General features: G+C 38.3%; 1 protein-coding gene across 1 annotated transcript in view; it reads left to right on the top strand.

Moving 5' to 3' along the window:
* The window catches only part of FRAS1 (Fraser extracellular matrix complex subunit 1), a 394,684-nt gene that overhangs the window by 135,376 nt on the left and 244,317 nt on the right, over positions 1-14,991 (top strand). The window contains exon 3 of the mRNA XM_081813142.1: positions 13,090-13,197. Within this exon, the coding sequence (XP_081669268.1) occupies positions 13,090-13,197 (108 nt within the window). The remainder of the gene's footprint in view (positions 1-13,089; positions 13,198-14,991) is intronic.

Here is a 14,991-nt window from a genome sequence, read left to right as displayed (position 1 = left end):
TTGTTCCCTAATTGTTTTCAAAGTCTTACTTCTTCAACTGTATTTCAAGTTCAAGTGCATATGTAAGGGATGGGGTTGTATTTTTCTGTATCTCTCACTTGCTTAGAAGAACAATAGATCCTCTATAAATTCTTGGTGACTTGAATTGTTGAAAGATTTAGTCTCTGAAATTCCATTTTGAATGAGGCAGTCAAATATACATATATACAAGTTGGGGCTTTATTTTTGAGACTTTAATTGATACTTTATAATAATGGTTCTCAGTGTTATTGGATCCACTACATTGTTTTTATCCAAACTGACAATCTTTATCTTTTAACATTTTCATTCAGTGTAATTACTGATATTTGAAGGTTTATATTTACTATCTTACTGTTTGTTTTCTGTTTGTTCTACTGTTCTATGTTTCTTTTTTTCTCTCTTTTCTTCTTTTGAATCAATCCAAAATTCATTTCCCCATCTTTTAGCTTGTTAGTTATACATGCTTTTACTATTTCTTTTAGTGATAATCCTAGAGATTACAACATGTAGTAATTATTTTATCTCTTCCCAACTAGGACTAGGACCTTGAAACACTTGATTTTTATTTAAACCTTTGCTGTCTTATGTGTTATTGTTATGCAGTTTATGTCTACATATATTTTAAATCCCACAAAATGTTATTATTTTTGTTTTGTACAATTATTTTTTAGATTTACCCACACATTTGCCCTTTCCATTACTGTCAATTCCTTCCTACATTACTGTGTTTCCACCTCCAATCATTTTCTTTTTGCCTGAAGAACTTCCTTTACTTTTTTTTTTTTTATGTTCAGGTCTGTGGGTGACAAATTCTTATAAGTTTTATTAATTTAAAATATCTTCATTTCACTTTTATTTTTTGAAGGCTATTTTTGCTGGGTATAGAATTCTAACTTAGTGATTGTTTTCAATTATCTCTTTAAAGATTTGTTTTCTGACTTCCATCATTTTTTTGTAGAGAGGTTGGCTATCAGATTTATTGTTTTTCTTTGAAGATAATTCTCCACCCCTCTATAGATTTGAAGATTTTTCTGTATGGAAACAACTTAAGTGACTGTCAGTGGATGAATAGATAAAGAAAATGTGGTGTACACACACACAGGAATATTATTCAACCTTTAAAAAGAAGGAAATCCTATCATTTGTGACAATATAGATCAACTTGGAGGGCATCATGCTAAGTGAAATAAACCAGACTGAGAAAGACAAACACAACATGGTATCACTTATGGGTGGAATCTAAAAAAAAAAAAAAAAAAAAATTAAACTCATATAAGCAGAGAGTAGAAAGTGGTTTCTAGGGGCTGTGGGGTGGGGAGGAATAGAGAAAGGAAAAAGAGATTTTATTCTTTACTGTTAGTTTTCAATAGTCTTACTCTGATATGCTTAGGTATTATTTTCTTTATATTTATTCTGCTTGATAGTCTTATTACTTCTTGAATCTATGGCTTAAAGTGTTTCTTCTGTCTTGGAAAGTTCTTGGCTGTTATTTTTTCAAAAATTTATTTCTGCCAATTTTCTGTCATGTGTTCCTCAATTGCCCATATGTTAAAACTTACAACATGTTTCATGTGTCTCCCATGCTCTTTTCTGTTTTCTGTACTTTTTGTTTTTTGTCCTTCAGTTTGGATATTTTCTATTGAACTGTCTTCTTACTTACCAATATTCTTTTGAGCTATGTCCAGTATGCAGTTAAAAACAAAATTAATCTCATTTGTTTGTATTTTTCTGTTCTAGAAATTCAAATTAATTTTGGTTGGAGATACTGATAAAATGTTCATAGTTATTTTTAAATTTTCATATATTTTTTTGTCCTCTGTTATTCTCATAAAGTTCTAAACAAAAAAATACAGTCTTTCTTTGAGTTACATGATAGTTAAATTTCTGGATAATTCAGTGTGTATTATTACCAGTCAATAAGTTCTTTGTGTTTATATGTAAAACAGAGTTAGGATAAATAATCAGATAATTATAAACAGATTTTTCACTAACATGGATGTTCGGTAGGACATTAGAATGTCATGTGGAAGTGGGACAGTTTTTCTTTGTGTCTTGCATGACATGAAATCTAGAATTTATGATCCCTGTCCATTAAATGCCAGTAGTACCCCAACCTTCAGTCTTCAGAACAAATTCTCAAATGCTTCTTAGGGTGGCATAGCCCCTGCTTAAGAGCCTGCTTTACATTAAATAGTGACGTTTCTTTGCCTGTAATGAAGTCTTTGACTCAGGGCCTTGGCCAGGCCTGAAAACAGACATTTTAGGATGTGGTTTTACCTGGTTGAATGTGAATGTCAGAACAGCTCTCAACCATTTACTGGATGGCCAGTTTAACTAGGCCAACTGCCAAGAGCCTGGAAAAAAAAAAAGTTAGGGATGAAGGACATGCAGTAGAACTTCAAATGATATGTACAGTGTTGGCATGCTGAACATGATAGCATCAGGCAGGTGAGCCTGGAATTCCATCAGAAATAGAAGGGCCCTTTCAGAACAAAAGTCTTGACTGAGACTTAAGTCTAGAAGGCAGGATCTCAGTGCGTATTGAAAATGGCCAGTGCAGGTGCAAGACTTATTGGACAGCATGGGGATGAAGTGCTGTTGTCTGTATATTTGGCTTTTCAGCAGTTACATCACAAAATAGCTACTGATTGTCTAAATTTGGGAATATTCATCCATCCCTCAGTCAAAAACATTGTAAGTGCCTGCTATGTTTTAATCACTATGGGAATGCGATGGTACTTATATGTAAAGAAACAGTCTCTACTCTTGGGAAAGGAGGGTGGCAAATAAACTAATTATAAAAGAATGATAATGATCTATTGGGGAGGAAGACAAGAAAATAAATACTATAATGTGAGAGATAATGGTATAACAATAATTTAATTTCCTGTGCAAACATTTTGAATGTTTGTTTTCTTCATTTGCCTTAGGAATATGAAATGAAGTCTTTGAGAGCAGAATTTTTAGAGGAAAAAATGTAATTACAAACTTAAGCTATACCGGGGTCTCCCTAGTATCTGACTTATTTAAAGTGGAAATATGAGTCAGACTTTTTATTCATTATAGAACTTTTTTTCTGTGGGTAACATCTCTAGAAATTTATGAGGGTTATTTTGTCATAGGGGTGCTCTTAAGCTTGTCCTTTCACTATAACAGGATTGTGTTAGAATGAATGGAAAGCTGGGTATAAAAAATAGAAGAGTTACAGAGCTAAGCCTGTGTTTCCATTGCCTCAGAATTTGGAATATGAAGCACATTCACTGGGCATTTAATTTTATTCTACATTTTGAAGAGATTCTTTTTTGTTTGTTTTTTTTGTTTTTTATTTACTTTTCTAGGAATATAGTTTCCACAGCACTCTCTAGTGGAATAGTTTGTAAACATTTAAGCTGTGGGAAAGTTAACTCTCCCTTATCTTGGAAACTGGAGATTCCAGGAGGGATTTTCTAAAGCTCTAAATGCAACAGCTACTCCCTCTGTCACAGAAAATACCATGATCAACTGGTTAAGGTTGTGGCAAGTGACCAAACTCATAACTAACATTTATTGAGTGCTTCCTATGTACCAGTCACTGTGCTAATAAGTATATTAATTTATTTCATCTTTATTATCACTCTGTTGAGTTCTATCTTATCCATAGTTTGTATGTTAGGAAGTGGACACTCAAGAAAAGCTAAGAGATTTGTTCAAGATCCCACAGTTAGGGAGCAATTGAATTGGTATTTGAACCCAAGTTTACCCACTCCACCATACTGGTATTGCTACTTGAGTTAGTGTGATATATGACCTTGTGTTCATAGACCAGGTCTGTGGGTACAGAAGTAGGTTGGTTGGAAAAACAAAAGCTTCAGAATCAAATGGACACTGGTTCAAATATAGATACTATCACTTATAAGCTTTGGTAATATTACCTAACCTCTGTGAACCTTGGTTTCCTCATCTGTAAACGAGAGGTGATGATATCTATCTCAGAATATTTTAGGAAGAAATATAAAAGATCTGAATGTGCCAAAGAGTCTGGAATCCAGAAGGTGCCGTTTTTCTCCTTTTTCTTTTTTGTGAAAAATAGAACTCGGGGGGAGAAGTCTGATATTGTGGAAGTGGGGGAGCTTTGGGAACATGAGGCAGGGAAATACTGACTTAGTCAAGGAGGTAAAGAGGTCCTCCTTGAGGAAGTGGTATTTCAACTGAGACCTGGAGGACATGTGGAAATTAGATTAAAAGGGGTAAGCATGTATAGGGCGCCTGGTGGCTCAGTCAGTTAAGTGTCCAACTCTTGATTTTGGCTCAGGTCATGATCTCAGGGTTGTGAGATTGAGCCCAGTGTTGGGCTCCATGCTGGGCATGGAACCTGCTTAAAATTTTCTCTCTCCCTCTGCCCCTCCCCCCTCAAAAATGGAGGAGGTAGGAGTGTGCTTTGCAGGCATGGGGAACATTTTAGGCAGGTAAGTCACTTAACCTCACAGTCCTTTCCTCTGAAATTTGCAGTACTGCCCTCACGTGCCTCATCTTGGCTTGTAAAGTGAGAGAGTGGAACGTGATTTGACCTGGTAAAACTGCTGTACAATAGAAGGCATTCATTGTTACAGATAACATATGACAATAGTGTGGCATGGAAGGAAAGGATGGGTTTGAATTCAGATCTTCTCATTACTAGATGTGCTCTAGACAATTCCTTCAGTCTTCCACACCTTATTCCTTTAGTCTTTCCACACCTTATTCCTTCATTTATAAAATAAATGCTTTCATGAATGCATTTATAAAATAAAGCTTTGTTCCCAAGATGCTGGGAGGAGCAGTGGGCTGGCATGTATATGGGGGACCTGCAGAAGTACTGGCATGTGGCAGGAGCTTGGTCCCTTTCCTTCCCTGCCCCCACTGTGCTACCACACCATCCTAAGGAGACACATGTACAAGAACTAGATGTTAACTTGCCTTGCTTTCAGCGTCTCTTGTCAGCCAGCTGAACAAAGACATTTTCAGTTATATGTAGCAGCTATCTTTTCATCTGTGATTCATGCTGTTGTTTCTGTATCCAAGCTGATATTCTTTTTTTTTTTTTAAAGATTTTATTTATTTATTTATTGGAGAGCGAGCGAGAGAGAAACAGCATGAGAGAGGAGAGGGTCAGAGGGAGAAGCAGGCTCCCCGCTGAGCCGGGAACCCGATGTGGGACTCGATCCCAGGACCCTGGGATCATGACCTGAGCTGAAGGCAGTCGCTTAACCAACTGAGCCACCCAGGCGCCCCTCCAAGCTGATATTCTAATAGCTGGTGCCTTCGGGTTTATCATTTTAAGACAGCAGGACGGGGAGATCAGGTACAGGCTAGTCACTCCAGGATGCTGAAATGGGAAACTACTTAGGTCTTTGGTGTGGAAAACAAGAAATTCCATGAGGGGGCCTTATATGGAGCAAGCTTTTGAAATTGGTCTCAAACAGGAAGTGGTCTGCCATTTTCTCTCTTATTTGGCATTAACTTGTATTTGCCCCTCCTGAAAGGAGAGAATTTAATGTAAATATAAGGACTCCTGTCTTTTCTTAACAATAAATATCCTCTGCTCTTTTTTATTTGGGGCCGGATGAGGAAGGAGCTTTATGTGAACTTTACAATGAGACTGAATGAAAAAGGTATTGTTTATCTAAGCTGTCTGAGGAAGGGCACGTGGGGAAAAGAATTGAACTCTAAAATAACCTTATGAAAGTTATTGATTTGTTTCTTTATGGTTCTTTGACAAACAAGAACATTATTTCTGTGCCTGAGCTGGAGCTGGGTCAAAGAACCCTTTTTTATAGATTATCTTTTCTGAAGACCAGACTTGTCAGAAAAATAAACCTCCAGAAATGAAGATATGAGACCCAGTTGAATATTGTGGCCCTTTCTTGCTTTGAAGGACAAGTAGGGAACACAATTAATTTTTAAAAATCTTACTCGGTGCATGAAGGTTTAGGAATAACTCAAGAAGTTTAAATAAATGGCTCACTGCTACATATTTGGTAGGTAGTTTGATTTAACTCCACTTCCCCCATGCTAGTGTAACTCCAAAGCCCAGATCTATTTACCTATGGTCAGCAGGAAAAGAGACACAGCATTTTTTTGTTGTTGTTGTTCTTGTACCTTATATATTTTCTTATTCTTTTATTTTATTATTATTTTTAAAATTTTATTATGTTAATCACCATACATTACATCATTAGTTTTTGATGTAGTGTTCCACGATTCATTGTTTGCGTATAACACCCAGTGCTCCATTCAGTACGTGCCTCAGTTTGTTTCTCAGAGTCTATAGTCTCTCATGGTTCGTCTCCCCCTCCGATTTGCCCCCTTTCATTTTTCCCTTCCTGCGATCTTCTTCTTTTTTTTTTTAACATATAATGTATTATTTGTTTCAGAGGTACAGGTGATTCAACAGTCTTACACAGTTCACAGTGCTCACTGTAGCACATACCCTTCCCAATGTCTATCACCCAGCCACCCCATCCTTCCCACCCCACCACTCCAGCAACCCTCAGTTTGTTTCCTGAGATTAAGAATTCCTCATATCAGTGGGATCATATGATACATGTCTTTCTCTGATTGACTTATTTTGCTCAGCATAATACCCTCCAGTTCCATCCACATCGTTGCAAATGGCAAGATTTCATTCCTTTTGATGGCTGCATAATATTGCATTGTATATATATACCACATCTTCTTTATCCATTCATCTGTCGATGGACATCTTGGCTCTTTCCATAGTTTGGCTATTGTGGACATTGCGGCTATAAACATCAGGGTGCACGTACCCCTTCAGATCCCTACATTTGTATCTTTGGGGTAAATACCCAGTAGTGCAATTGCTGGGTTGTATGGTAGCTCTATTTTTAAAGGTCACATAAGTTTCACCTAGTATGTGCAAATTCTAGACATTAGGGACACAGCAGTGAACAAAACAAAATTCCTGCTCTTATAGGGCTATGTTTTTTTTTTTTTTGAAGATTTTATTTATTTATTTGATAGAGAGACACAGTGAGAGAGGGAACACAAGCTGGGGGGGTGGGGTGGGAGAGGGAGAAGCAGACTTCCAGCTGAGCAGGGAGCCTGATGCAGGGCTTGATCCCAGGACCCCAGGATCATGACCTGAGCCAAAGGCAGACGCTTAACGACTGAGCCACCCAGGTGCCCCTAGGGCTATGTTCTAATGGGAAAGAGAAAGACCATTCATAAACAACGGTATAATATAATGTTAAGTGGTGACTCCTAGGAAGAAAACCATGTAAAGGAATAGATAGATGCAAAATACTGTCTGAAGAGGTGGTGTTTGAACAGCCACTTGAATGAAATGAAAGAATAAGCCATGGTGATGTTTGGGGGAAGAGCACCCCAAACAGAGAGAATGGCACATTTTAAGGCCCTGAGCTGGGAACATACTTGGTAGTTCCGGGAACAGCAAAGAAAACCAGTATAGCTAGGGCCAGGTAAAAAAGATTTGTGAGAAAGGGTAGAAAATGAAGTTAGAGAGAGAAATAAGTTGCCACTTGGACTTTTTAAGCAGTAGAGAAGCCATGACCAGATGCCATCAAGCTATGACAATCCTATCCTGAAGCCCATCTGCATTCTGGACCCCCACTTCGGAGCCTGGCTTGCTCTAAATTACAAGTCATGTTCCCCAGATGGTGCTTAGAGAGACTTCTAGCACCCTCTTCTTGAAGGTGCTTCCAACAGCTCTCATTTGTCAGCCCCAAACTGATCCCCAAACTGATCTGTGATCACACAGTCTTCAGCTGGGTCCTCCCATTTGACTCAAGGAAGCTTGGGGTCAACCAAAGCTTAACATAAGGACAGAAGAATCAGTAATTCTTGACGCCAAGAAGATCCATCAGAATTAGGAAAACAAACTCAAAAAAGGAGAGTATTGTGCTGTCTTCCAGGATACAAGTGCACAGGGACCTGATGCCCAAGCTGCCCACAGCTGTTGCCATACCCAGGGAAGCCAGGGGTCCTGGCCTGCATCTCCCTACCTGGGAGGTTCTCATCAGCTCCGTATCTCAGCACTGAGTCACCTAAAGATGGCTTTGAGAAGCTGAGATTTTTGTGAAAACACTTCACTTAAAGAAATATGTTTCATTGAGCAAATGAATAAATACACATGCCGATTATACTGGTCCAGCTTTTCTAGAAAATTTTAATATGCTATAAGAAATTATGAAGTTACATTTTTGTTATTGAAAAAAATAGAAACTGTGGATAAGGATAAAGGAAAAAACAAAAAAATTACCTACAATCCATACCCAGGAATGACCATCTTTCACTTACTGGTTTATGTAATTCAATACTTTGTTTCCATGTACATAAATATGTTTTTATTATGAAAATGGCATTATATTCTACATATTATTTTGTAACTTGGAAGCACAGTTTTGGGTGAGCTTTATTTCTTTTTTCTCATTTTTGTTGTAAGAAACCAAGAGAATTTAAAATGAGAGGAATCAATAATTGAAGTAGGGTTATTATACCATTCAAATTGAAGAAAATTTATGTTGACAGTTGATACTGCTCTTATAGAATACTGTAAATAATTTCCCCCCAGAAATTTGAGTGAGGGATATAATCATTGTTTATTTTTAACACTAATCAAATGTTCAATAAATACTTAACAAAGTGAAATAAGGTTTTTTTTCCTTGAATTACTTGGCTATTACTTTAAGATATTTGGAGATGGAGGCACTATATTACCTGCAAGAACATTTGATTCACATATTATCAAAAATATTAAAAGCTGTATTAACAGATCATATTTTGATTGCTTTTTAGGTTTGTCATAATCTAATCCTTTAATCTATATTCTAGGGAAAAACTATTTTAAGACTTTCTTTGGCAAAGTGTATTAGATTGGAAGAGAGGATTGTAAAGCAACAGAATTGCAATAGTAACATGGAAGATCTGTAAAACTTACTTTACAATGTTATTTCTTTGGACTTTATGGCTTTATCCAAAGTTTTAGCTATTGAGGAACTCTAGTAGCCCCACCTTCATAAAGCAATTTTATGGAACCATAGAAATTGATTCGTAAAGTTTTAGACCTGAAAAATATATGGCCATCTATCCAGGCCTTGGTAAAGGGCTCATTTTATTTAAAATTAGCCATAAATTACTTACTCTATAAGGACATCAATATAAGGAAGTTTTTGACAAGTCCGATGGCCAGTTGAAGAATTTTTTTCAAACACAGTTTGATTCCAGTGAAGTAATAACCTTCAACATTATGGAGATTTTGTAGTGCTGTCACTTAGACATTGTTTTTATCAAGATCTTGCATCCTAACTGGGATATCTCATTTTGCCTGGATGGATATTTTCTTTTTTTTTTCTTTTATTATGTTAATCACCATACATTACATCATTAGCTTTTGATGTAGAGTTCTATGATTCATTGTTTGCGTATAACACCCTGTGCTTCATTCAGTACATGCCCTCTTTAATACCCATCACCAGGCTAACCCATCCCCCCACCCCCCTACCCTCTAGAACCCTCAGTTTGTTTCTCAGAGTCCATAGTCTCTCATGGTTCGTCTCCCTTCCGAATTGCTCCCCCCTTCATTTTTCCCTTCCTACTATCTTCTTCTGTTTTTTTGTTTTTTTTTTTTTAACATATAATGTGTTATTTGTTTCAGAGGTACAGGTCTGTGATTCAACAGTTTTACACAATTCATAGCCCTCACCATAGCACATACCCTCCCCAGTATCTGTCACCCAGCCACCCCATCCCTCCCACCCCCACCACTCCAGCACCCTCAGTTTGTTTCTCCTGAGATTAAGAATTCCTCATTGGATGGATATTTTCTTGAGGGTTAGCAACCTCTCAGGGTTGTTCATTAATTCAGCCAACACTCAGGAACCATGCTCGATGAAGGGGATACATAGAGAGGAATAAAACGAGACCTCCTTCTTTAAAGAGTCATGGTCTGGTGGAAGACAAATATGTAAACAAATTCAGGAGGGCCTCTTGGGCCCAGATAAACCTAACTTTGAATTAACATAAAAAAAAATTATGCTGCTATGAGTGAAAGTAAAATATGATTCCGTGTTTTTAGAAGATCCTGTTTAGAGTTCAGTAAGCCAAGTCCAGTGATTGAGAGCTCCTAACAAATATCATGGACTGTTTTGGAGTCTGGGGTCACTAAGACAAAAATTGGTATGTGGAGAAGTTGACCCCTGGTGTAAGAATGCCACACCTGGAGAGAGTGAAGGTGACTGTGCTGAGAGCCATAGTGAGTGTGTGAAGCTGGTATGGCCATCCTGTGTCCAAGTGAAAGGGAGACATGGTGGCCTGGTTATGTTAGCTCAGTGAGACAGAGCTTCCAATTACTCAGGTGTGTTGACAATGCAATCTGTGGATTCATTCTTCCCTGCTGCAACGTCGTAAATCCTTTCAGTGCTAGGGTCCTAATGAACTAGTAATTCCACTCTGTTTTACGTGTGTAGGCTGGAGTGGGAAGATGAGGAAGTCAGGTACTTATGGAACTCTTCATTCTGAGAAAAGCAAATGTTTAGGAGATGCTTGCTAAATGACTGTGACATCTTAGAAAGCATTTGGATTAAAAATAAATTACGCTTAATTAGCTCTTAGTAAGTTCCAGGCACCATTCAGATCTCTTTAAACACATCATCTCATTTGATCCTTTCAACAAGCCTATGAGTTAAGTACTTTATCATATCCCTACTTTACAGGTGAGAAACCCAGGGCACAGGTACCTTAACTTGATAATGGACTCACCATTCTGAATGGTGACACCAGGATTCAAGCCCAGGCAGCCTGGCTCCAGAGCCTGACTATTCAGGTCTCTTAGAGGCTTTGTGAACTTGAGCAGATTGCTCAACCGCCCGCATCTTGTTTCCTCATCTGTAAAATGGGAATAGTCATAATTAGTGCAGCTCTGTAGAGTTGTGCATGTAAGTGCCTTGCAGAGAATTGATGTGCAGTTACTTCCCTCTCTGCTGGGCCCAGCCCTCTAGAAGGATGGCAGAGTTCAGGAAAGCCAACTAGGCCACTCTCCTCTAGTACCACAAATGCCTCCCCTATCAGTGCTTCCTGCTCCAAGAGTCACGCATAGGTCAGCCGAAGATAATAATAAATGGTAGCTGCTGGCTTCATGAAGTTGTCATTTTTATTTAATCTGTATCCTGAAACTGATATTGTGTTCTTGAAATCAGCGGGGAACATATATTACCCCGTGCTTGGGAATGAAATTTGTTTTTCTTCACCTACTTGTCATCGCTCTTTCACTTAAGAGGAGACTGTAGATGGCACACACACTATTGCCAATTTCAGAGGAATGTGCTATAACAATAAAAGAAAGAAAGAAGGAAATTCAGAGGTATTCCTAGTACTCATTTGCTTTGACTCAGAGTTTTTGTGAATTAGCCACTGGGAATGTAATCTCACCTTAGATATATTTTGTGTTTCTCAAGCGACTTTGGGTTTGAAGCACCTTCCCTAAGAGGTTATACATTTCCCTAAGAGGTTTAACATTTCTCGGTCTGAAAGGATGTCTCCATTTGTGCTTGGGAATGTTGTGCACATCCATGTTAGTCTGTACTAGTGTTGGTATGTCAGACATGGTCCTCCAGAGAAACAGAACCAAAAGGAGACATATGGGGATCTTTATATATATGCGTGCGTGTGTGTGTGTGTGTGTGTGTGTGTGTGTGTGTGTATATAAAGAGATTTATTTTAAGGGATTGGCTCATGCAGTTGTGGGGACTGGCAAGTCCAAAATCTGTAAGGCAGGCCAGCAGGCTGGAAATTTAGGCAAAAGTTAAAGTTGCACTTGCAAGTCTGAAATTTTGAAATTTGTAGGGCAGGCTGGTAGCCTGGGAATTCAGGCAGAATGTAATAGTCTTGAGGCTGAATTCCTTTCTCTCCAAGAAACCTCAATTTTTGCTTTAAAGACCTTCAACTGATTGGATGAGGCTCATCATGTCATCCAGTGTAATCTCCTTTACTTTAATCAACTGATTGTAAATGTTAATTACATGTACAGACTATCTTCACAGCAATGTATAGGCCGGTGTTTGACCAAACAGCCAGGACCCATAGCCTAGACAAGTTGACAACATTAACTGTCACACTTGGTTTCTGCTTTTTTGTGGGGAAATTCCAGTTCATCCCAGTTCAAGTCAAAGGCCCTCATGTTCATGATCCATAATAATGTGTGAGAGTCTGAAGTGCTCATATGCACGCTTCGTTTGTACCCCAATATGTTTAGCATACAGCTGGACAGATCACAGCCACTCAATAAGTTGGTTGATCCACCTTAAAAATATTGAAATTCCTTGAAGCGGGGGAAATCGGAGGGGTAGACGAACCATGAGAGACGATGGACTCTGAAAAACTAACAGGGTTCTAGAGGGAGGGGGGTGGGAGGATGGGTTAGCCTGGTGGTGGGTATTGAGGAGGGCACATTCTGTATGGAGCACTGGGTGTTATGCACAAACAATGAATCATGGAACACTTCATCTAAAACTAATGATGTAATGTATGGGGATTAACATAAGAATAAAAAAAAATTATACTGGAAAAAAAAATATTGAAATTCTTACTCAAGTCCTTGTTTCTATGAGCATTACAGTAGGCAGTATGCAAGAGCTATAAAGGGAAGTCTAAGGTGCTGATATTAACTAGTGGTAAATGCTGCTTTTAGGATGCTGGTTACTGCTAGTGCAAGTGTCATTTTCCTTTAAACATGCTCCAATGGTTTCTGTTACTTAACAGCAAAGAGAAACTTCAAGTCAGGGAGCAGCTTGTCCTCCTGAGGTTTCAGGCCAATCAATGGTTTTTACTCTGGGTATTGACAGCTCTCTGCTGTGGTGCCCTTGTTTTTGGCTACGTGGGCTGACTGTGGTGAAATGGATTATACAGCTTTTATTGCCTCTCGGGCTTTAATCAGTGCCCAGCAAGCACTGTGTGTACCTGTGACTTTCCTTTGCCTTTTAATTGTTCAGACTGTGGGGCTGTCGATGGTGCTGCTTCTCTGGGCTCCTACCTTGACTGATCAGTTTTTAACCCAGAGCTTATGCTTCCTTGCAGGATGCCACAACTTGGAAGCCTGATTCATGCCAGAACTGCCGTTGCCATGGCAACATCGTTATCTGCAAACCTGCTGTTTGCAGAAACCCTCAGTGTGCCTTTGAGAAGGTATAGCATCCTAATTATATCCTAAATGTACTGGTAAAGTCAGAGCAGGTTAGGGTTTTTGCATCTTTTTAGTCATCTGGTTCTGACATTTATCCCAGTCTCTAATTGGAAGCCTTATGAAATGCAGGAGAGAATTTTAACATATAACATTTAAGAATATCTTAATTTCTGTTTATTGAAAATTTACTCTGGACCAGGTGCTCAGTTAAAGGTTTACAAATGTTACCCCACTTAATATTATGGGGGGTAGGTATCTTGCTCCCCACTTTACAGATGAGGAAATGAAGCCTGGAGATTTCAAGCAATTTACCCACGATTATGCAGTTAATAAACTACTGCCCAGAGGTTTCCCTGGGGCTGACAGATGCTAAAGCGACTGATATGCACCACGACATTTACAAGCCATTGAATGGATTGAAAGTCAGTGTTGACTTCTTGAAGATAATTTTCTAAAACCGTTATTTGTTCTGCCACTGACTGTATTATTGCCCTGCTATTGAGCTCCCTCAGAACATGGGAGAGGCTTTGACTCCAGAAAGCTCCTGGTGGACCAAGTATATGATGGATATTTCTTCCTTTCCCCTTTGTTGAAAATTTTCAGTTTTTTTCTGACTATACATCTAATTCTGTTAGAATATTTTTTCCAGTTGCTGACTCTTTTCTTTTTAAAGTGAATCTATTGAAAAAAAAAAACAGCTTAAGCTTCAAATTTGAACATTTGAAACTTTCTGGAGAAGACTAAATTATTTTCTTTAAAAAGCATTCTGTCAATTTCACAAGCACAGTTTATTTTTCTAGTTTTCTCCCTCCCCCCATAATAATCTTGAGGCTTTATGCCATCTAGTGCTAATAAGTTTCTGTTTGTTTTTAACATTGGAGTGAAGAAGTTTCTGTATACCTTTCAGTGTAGCCCTCCATTTCTTCATGGGTATATTTCTGAGAAGCTGCGTGTACATCCAATGTTGGTAAATTTAATAATATTTTGTTGTATATTGTGGGGCTTCCTATTTTATGGAGCAAATAATCCTAAAAGATCTCTACTTAGCTTGCTGAGTAATTCATGTCAGAATCTGAGTTGCTCATATAAGGGCCGTGAAGACATACCCTCCTCCACTTCATGTGAATAACTGTGGTATCATGTAAGAATAAGAAGCCTTGCATTAAGTGTTAGAAAGATATCGATTGTGTTGCTGGAAACTAAATGTGTTCTACACCAGAGGTCAGCAGACTAGATCTGGCCTGCCACTTGTTTTTGTATGGCCTATGAACAAAGAATAGTTTTTATGTTTTTAAAGGGTTAGAAAAAGACAGAACAATATTTCATGATATAAAAATTGTGTGAAATCAAATTTTAGTGTCCATAAATAAAGTTTTCTTGAAACACAGCCATACTCATTTGTTTATGTGTTGTCTGTGGCTGCTTTTACATTACAAGGACAAAGTTGCATAATTGTGATGTAGACCAAATGTGGCCCCCAAAGGCTAAAATATTTATTATCTTGCCCTTTACAGAAAGTAAGTTTCTGACCCTTGTTCTATACCAAACATGACGTTGTCCCTTCCTCATTTGTTTTTCTACTTTTTCTCATCTCAGTAAATGGCAACTCCTTTCTCCCAGTTGCTCAGGCCAGAATGCTTAGCATCATCCTTGACCCCCAACTCTCTCCCACATCCCACGTCCAGTGCATTAGCAAACACCCAGCTCTTCCTTCATAAAATCTTAAGTCCCAAATGCAATCTCCCTGCTTTTAAGTCTTGTCACACCTATTATCATTTTTTGTCTATATTCTCACT

The sequence above is a fragment of the Leptonychotes weddellii genome, chromosome 2 (genome assembly GCF_054177405.1).
Source record: "Leptonychotes weddellii isolate Sample4059 chromosome 2, ASM5417740v2, whole genome shotgun sequence".
Lineage (NCBI taxonomy): Eukaryota > Metazoa > Chordata > Mammalia > Carnivora > Phocidae > Leptonychotes > Leptonychotes weddellii.
This window is presented reverse-complemented; position numbering and strand designations above follow the sequence as displayed.